This window comes from Oncorhynchus tshawytscha, unplaced genomic scaffold, assembly GCF_018296145.1.
Source record: "Oncorhynchus tshawytscha isolate Ot180627B unplaced genomic scaffold, Otsh_v2.0 Un_contig_8409_pilon_pilon, whole genome shotgun sequence".
NCBI classification, from domain to species: Eukaryota; Metazoa; Chordata; class Actinopteri; order Salmoniformes; family Salmonidae; genus Oncorhynchus; species Oncorhynchus tshawytscha.
The window spans coordinates 1-7500 of record NW_024608481.1 but is presented as its reverse complement, the minus strand read 5'-3'; the positions used below and the strand labels follow the sequence as shown (position 1 = coordinate 7500).

General features: G+C 43.1%; 1 protein-coding gene across 1 annotated transcript in view; it reads left to right on the top strand.

The window, feature by feature from the left end:
• Positions 1–3433, top strand: part of LOC112222497 (transient receptor potential cation channel subfamily M member 1-like) — an 11108-nt gene extending 7675 nt beyond the window's left edge. The window contains exons 6-8 of the mRNA XM_042313274.1: positions 662–802; positions 2528–2557; positions 2942–3433. Coding sequence (XP_042169208.1) covers positions 662–802; positions 2528–2557; positions 2942–3256 — 486 coding nt within the window. The 3' untranslated portion in view covers positions 3257–3433. The remainder of the gene's footprint in view (positions 1–661; positions 803–2527; positions 2558–2941) is intronic.
• The last annotated feature ends 4067 nt before the right edge of the window (positions 3434–7500 follow it).

Here is a 7500-nt window from a genome sequence, read left to right as displayed (position 1 = left end):
TTTCATTAAGGTGTTATGACTGGTTTCATTAAGGTGTAATGTATATTTTGACTCCCTATAGTAAAGTGTTACCTAATATTGACCCCCTATAGTAGTGATACCTAATATTGACCCGCTATAGTAAAGTGATACCTAATATTGACTCCCTATAGTAAAGTGTTACCTAATATTGACCCCCTATAGTAGTGATACCTAATATTGACCCGCTATAGTAACGTGATACCTAATATTGACTCCCTATATTAAAGTGTTACCTAACATTGACCCCCTATAGTAAAGTGTTACCTAATATTGACTCCCTATAGTAAAGTGTTACCTAATATTGACCCCCTATAGTAGTGATACCTAATATTGACCCGCTATAGTAACGTGATACCTAATATTGACTCCCTATATTAAAGTGTTACCTAACATTGACCCCCTATAGTAAAGTGATACCTAATATTGACTCCCTATAGTAAAGTGTTACCTAATATTGACCCCCTATAGTAACCTGTTACCTAATATTGACCCCCTACAGTAGTGTTACCTAATATTGACCCCCTATAGTAAAGTGATACCTAATATTGACCCCGTATAGTAAAGTGATACCTAATTTTGACCCCCTATAGTAACGTGAAAACAGTAACAGAATAATGATGATGGTTGTTTGGTGTTTCAGGGAAATCTTCCACCGGATTACCAGATCACCTTGATCGATATCGGATTGGTCCTGGAGTTCCTGATGGGCGGGGCTTATCGCTGTAACTACACCAGGAAACAGTTCCGCACCCTCTACAACAACCTCTACGGTTTAAAAAGAGTGAGGAGAAACACTCCCTTTACAGATCTGAATATAACACACTGAATAAAAATAGAAACGCAACATGTAGTGTTGCTCCTATTGTTCATCAGCTGAAATAAAAGATCACAGAAATGTTTCCATACTCACGTTAAAGCTTATTTCTCTTAATAAATGTTGTGTATACATTTGTTTACTTCCCTGTTAGTGAGTATTTCTCCTTTGCCAAGATAATCCATCCACCTGACAGGTGTGGCATATCAAAAAAACGTATTTAACAGCATGATCATTACACAGGTGCACCTTGTGCTGGGGACATTAAAGGGCCACTCTAAAATGTGCAGTTTTGTCACACAACACAATGCCACGGATGTCTCAAGTTTTGAGCGAGCGTCCAATTGGCATGCAGACTGCAAGAATGTCTTGCCAGAGAATTTAATGTTCATTTCTCTACCATAAGCTGCCTCCAACGTCATTTTAGAGAATTTGGAAGTACGTCCAACCGGCATCACAACCCCAGACCACATGTAACCACGCCAGCCCAGGACCTCCACATCCAGATTCTTCACCTGCAGGATCGTCTGAGACCCGACACTTGGACAGCTGATGAAACTGGGTTTGCACAACCAAAGAATTTCTGCAAAAACTGTCAGAAACCATCTCAGGGAAGCTCATCTGCGTCCTCGTCGTCCTCACCGGGGTCTTGACCTGACTGCAGTTCGGCGTCATAACCGACTTCAGTTGGCAAATGCTCACCTTCGATGACCACTGGCACGCTCGAGAAGTGTGCTCTTCACGGAGGAATCCCGGTTTCAACTGTACCGGGCAGATGGCAGATAGCGTGTATGGTGTTGTGTGGGCGAGCGGTTTGCTGATGTCAACGTTGTGAACAGAGAGACCCAAGGTTGGAGGTGGGGTTATGGTATGGGGCAGGCATAAGTTACGGAAAACAAACACAACAGAATTTTATCAATGGAAATTTTAATGCACGGAGATACCGTGACAAGATCTTGAGGCCCATTTTCGTGACATTCATCTGCCGCCATCACCTCATGTTTCAACATGATAATGCACTGCCCCATTCACAAGGATCTGTACACAATTCCCAGATGCTGAAAATGTCCCAGTTCTTCCATGGCCTGGATACTCACCAGATATGTTACCCACTCAGCATGTTTGGGATGCTCTGGATCGATGTTTATGACAGCTTGTTCCACTTCCCACAGCCATTGAAGAGCAGTGGGACAACATTTCACAGGCCACAAATCAACAGCCTGATCAACTCTATGCGAAGGAGATGTGTCTCGCTGCATGAGGCAAATGGCGGTCACACCAGATACTGACCAATGCATGTCTGTATTCCCAGTCATGTGAAATCCATAGATTAGGGCCTAATGAATCAAATCAAATCAAATGTATTTATAAAGCCCTTTTTGCATCGGCCAATGTCACAAAGTGCTGTACAGAAACTCAACCTAAAACCCCAAACAGGAAGCAACGCAGACGTAGAAGCACATTATTTGAAATAAATAATGAATTTATTTCAATTGACTGATTTCCTTATATGAACTGTAACTCAGTAAAATCTTTGAAATTGTTGCGTGCTGCATTTAAATATTTTTGTTCAGTGTAATAATAACTTTAATAATAATGATATATAATACATAAAATGCTAATGCTAACATGAATGCTAATGTTAATCATACTAATTAAATGATGTCTCCTCCCCCTTGTTTTGTTTCACAGCCGAAAGCTTTAAAAATGTTAGGACTGGAGGTGAGTGTCTCGTTTGTCTTTCACTTAGCACCGTTGTTCTACTTAGCGACATTTTAAATTTACATATTGTAACGACCCTGGGTTTATAAGCGCGGAAATCGACTCTGCCGCACGAGCATGCTTTTGCGGCACAGTCGATAGCACGCTGGACTTCGGGCAAGAAGGTTGAGGGTTCGAGGCCTGCTCCCTGCTGTTTCATTTCAAGATCATCCATACAAATACAATAACCACTTGAATTCATTTCTGTATACAGGGGAGAATCCACTTAGTCTCCCATTGGTATCAATGCATGTCTAAGTAAACATTTGACTTCAGTGAAGTGAAGTTAAGATTCGCCCTGCAGCCAATACTTCATATTTCTAATGTCCATCTGATTCATACCAGGACGACGAGCCTGGAGGAAAAGGCAAGAGTAAAGGGAAGAAGAAGAAGAAGAAAGAGGAAGAGATCGACATCGATGTGGACGACCCGGAGGTCAGCCGCTTCCAGTACCCGTTCCATGAGCTGATGGTGTGGGCCGTTCTCATGAAGCGTCAGAAGATGGCTCTGTTCCTCTGGAAGAGGGGGGAAGAGGCCATGGCCAAAGCTCTGGTGGCCTGTAAGCTGTACAAGGCCATGGCCCACGAGTCGTCTCAGAGTGAACTGGTGGACGACATCTTCCAGGACCTGGAAAACAATTCCAAGTTAGTGAGGGGCTAGCTAGCAGAAAGATTTAACAGTGTTGGGGTCAAGTTAGTGCGAGGCTAGCTAGCAGAAAGATTTAACAGTGTTGGGGTCAAGTTAGTGAGGGGCTAGCTAGCAGAAAGGTTTAGATTTAACAGTGTTGGGTTCAAGTTAGTGAGGGGCTAGCTAGCAGAAAGATTCAACAGTGTTGGGGTCAAGTCAGCTAGCAGAAAGGTTTAGATTTAGTGAGGGAGGGACTAGCTAGCAGAAAGGTTTCAACCTAACAGTGTTGGGGTCAAGTTAGTGAGGGCAAGTTAGTGAGGGACTAGCAGAAAGATTTAACAGTGTTGGGGTCAGTGAGGGACTTAGTGAGGGGCTAGCTAAGCAGAAAGGTTTCAACCTAACAGTGTTGGGGTCAAGTTAGTGAGGGACTGAGGAAAGGTTTAGATTTAACAGTGTTGGGGTCAAGTTAGTGAGGGACTAGCTAGCAGAAAGGTTTCAACTAGCTAGCAGAAAGGTTTAACAGTGTTGGGGTCAAGTTAGTGAGGGACTAGCTAGCAGAAAGGTTTAACAGTGTTGGGGTCAAGTAACAGTGTTGGGGGGTCAAGTTAGTGAGGGGCTAGCTAAAGCAAGAGAAAAGGTTTCAATTAGTGAGGGACTAGCTAACAGTGTTGGGGTCAAGTTAGTGAGGGACAGCAGAAAGATTTAACAGTGAGGGGGACTAGCTAGCAGAAAGGTTTAACAGTGTTGGGGTCATCTACCAGTGTCTGTTGGGGTCAAGTTAGTGAGGGGCTAGCTAGCAGAAAGGTTTAGATTTAACAGTGTTGGGGTCAAGTTAGTTTAACAGTGTTGGGGTCAGGGAGGCTAGCTAGCAGAAAGGTTTAGATTTAACAGTGTGGGGACTAGCTCAGAAAGTTTAACAGTGTTGGGGTCAAGTTAGTGAGGGGCTAGCTAGCAGAAAGGTTTAGATTTAACAGTGTTGGGGTCAAGTTAGTGAGGGGCTAGCTAGCAGAAAGGTTTAGATTTAACAGTGTTGGGGTCAAGTTAGTGAGGGGCTAGCTAGCAGAAAGGTTTAGATTTAACAGTGTTGGGGTCAAGTTAGTGAGGGGCTAGCTAGCAGAAAGGTTTAACAGTGTTGGGGTTAAGTTAGTGAGGGACTAGCTAGCAGAAAGGTTTCAATCCAACAGCGTTGGGATCACGTTAGTGAGGAAATTCAGGAAGCAAACTCAAATTCCAAATAAGAAAATTGGAATTGTAAATGGAATTGACCCCCGAAGCACAACGTCTTCCTTCTTCCCTCCTCAGAGAGTTTGGCCAGCTGGCCTACGAGCTCCTAGACCAGTCCTATAAGCACGATGAGCAGGTGGCCATGAAACTACTGACCTATCAGCTAAAGAACTGGAGCGACTCTACCTGCCTGAAACTGGCTGTAGCCGCCAAGCACAGAGACTTTATCGCCCACACCTGCAGTCAGATGCTGCTCACTGATATGTGGATGGGATGTCTGAGAATGGGCAAGAGGAACGGGTTCAAGGTGGGTTAAAACCTGTTATGGCAAGGCGTTCCCCTAGGGGAACTCCACCCCCCATTCAGCTGAAAAGGTGGTGCAGGGAATTCAAAAATATTCTTTAGAAATATTTAACTTTCACACATTAACAAGTCCAATACAGCAAATGAAAGATAAACATCTTGTTCATCTACCCATCATGTCCGATTTTTAAAATACTGCCCCCTATCCCCAACAAGTTTTAAAGACCTGAACACGGCCAAGCGATAGCAGAGAGCCAACCAACCCATTTTACCTGTGACTGTATTCATGATACATCACTGCCTCCCGTGTCTTATTGCTTTTATAAAACTGTTACCAACATACTAAAATAACAGTGAATTACATATTTTATTTATTTATTCATAATTCATAAAATGTCATTATTTCACCAGAAGATATAGTCCAGATGTTAGTTATTTTGGTCATCTTTCTACAGACGCCACCCAGTCCTTAATTATTTTTTGCATGGTTGCTATGCAAAAGGACTGATTATCCGTTCTAAACAAAATGGTTGCTATGCAGGCTGGATAACGTTCTTGTCACTTGCTAGCTAACTAGACAACTTCAGCTAACTCAGTCATGTCAAACATTGAACCTGGAATCAAATCAAATGGTATTTTATCACAGGCTCCGAATACAACTGGTGTAGGCTTTACATTGAAATGCTTTCTTATGAACTTTCTCCAAAGATGCAGAATTTAAAAAGTTATAATAATAAAAAAAATGAGTGTGTGTGTGTAACGTTTGAGTGTGTGAGGGATTTGTGTGGGAGTGACAGTGTAGTGTGAGTATATGGTGTGTATACAGTACTTCCATTCATTTTTTCAACGGGTACCAGGGGACCAGGCCTTAGATGAGTCTTGTGAGGTTTGTGGGCATCCTAGAGCAAAACAACCAACATCTACGTGTTTGTGAGAGTCTCACTTTTCCACAGATGGGTCAGATTAGTGTGCATCCCAAACGGTTCGGAGGCTACAGACAGAAGTTGGCAGATCAGCTGTACCAACTCTAAAAATTCCCAAGAGGCTTGTAGGGGTCATAGAGCAAATCGGAGAACACCATCTTGTTCATGAGAGACTCATCTTTCCATAGCAGGATTTGTAGGCCACAGACAATTTTATGAGAAGATCGATTTTCAGGATGTCTCATGGTCTGACAAACACCGCGGCAGCTCTGTCACCTTTCACCGCAGATGGGCTGTCTCATGGTCTGACAAACACCGTGGCAGCTCTGTCACCTTTCACCGCAGATGGGCTGTCTCATGGTCTGACAAACACCGTGGCAGCTCTGTCACCTTTCACCGCAGATGGGCTGTCTCATGGTCTGACAAACACCGCGGCAGCTCTGTCACCTTTCACTGCAGATGGGATGTCTCATGGTCTGACAAACACCGCGGCAGCTCTGTCACCTTTCACCGCTCCTCGCAGGCCAGTCAAGTTCACCCACAAAGATCTTGACAAACCATTTCTGTATGGACCTTGCTTTGTACACGGGGGCATTGTTATGCTGAAACAGGAAATGGCCTTCCTCAAACTGTTGCCACGAAGTTGGAAGCACAGAATTGTCTCAAATGTCATTGTATGCTGTAGTGTTAAGATTTCCCTTCACTGGAACTAAGGGGCCTAACCCGAACCATGAAAAACAGCCCCAGACCATTATTCCTCCTCCACCAAACTTCACAGTTGGTACTATTGCATTGGGGCAGGTAGCGTTCTCCTGGTATCTACCAAACCCAGATTTGTCAGTCGGACTGCCAGATGGTGAAGCCCGATTTATCACTCCAGAGAACGCGTTTCTACTGCTCCAGAGTCCAATGGGGGTGAGCTTTACACCACTCCAGCTGACGCTTGACATTGCGCATGATGATCTTAGGCTTGTGTGCTGCTGCTCGCCCATGGAAACCCGGTGCCACATTGAAAGTCACTGAGCTCTGTCCGTAATGGGTGTGGCTGAAAAAGCCAAATCCACATACTGCTGGTGTATGTGGTGTATCTCTAGCTTAAACTGACAGATTTTTATTGGGATTTTTGTATTACTCCTATTGGATTTCTGCAGGGTGCAGACATTGACCTTAAGCGGTTAAAACCTCTACAGGATCTGTGGGTCCCCCGCGGGACGGTTGAGCTAATCTAGGCTAATGTGATTAGCATGAGGTTGTAAGTAACAAGAATATTTCCCAGGATATAGACATATCTGATATTGACAGAAAGCTTAAATTCTTGTTAATCTAACCGCACTGTCCAATTTACAGTAGCTATTACAGTGAAAGAATACCATGCTATTGTTTGAGGAGAGTGCACAGTTAGGAACTTAAAAATGTATTAATAAACCAATTTGGCACATTTGGGCTTGATACAACATTTTGAACAGAAATACAGTGGTTCATTGGATCCGTCTAAAACTTTGCACATACACTGTTGCCATCTAGTGGGCAACATCTAAATTACACCTGGGCTGGTAATAATACATTATGGCCTTTCTCTTGCAATTTCAAAGATGATGATACAAAAAAATATTTTAAAAACACATTTTTTCTTTGTATTATCTTTTACCAGATCTAATATGTTATATTCTCCGACATTAATTTGACATTTACACAAACTCCAAAGTGTTTCCTTTCAAACTGTATGAATAATATGCATATCCTTGCTTCAGGTCCTGAACTACAGGCAGTTAGATTTGTGTATGTCATTTTAGGTGAAAATTTTAAAACAGGGGCAGATCCTTTAAG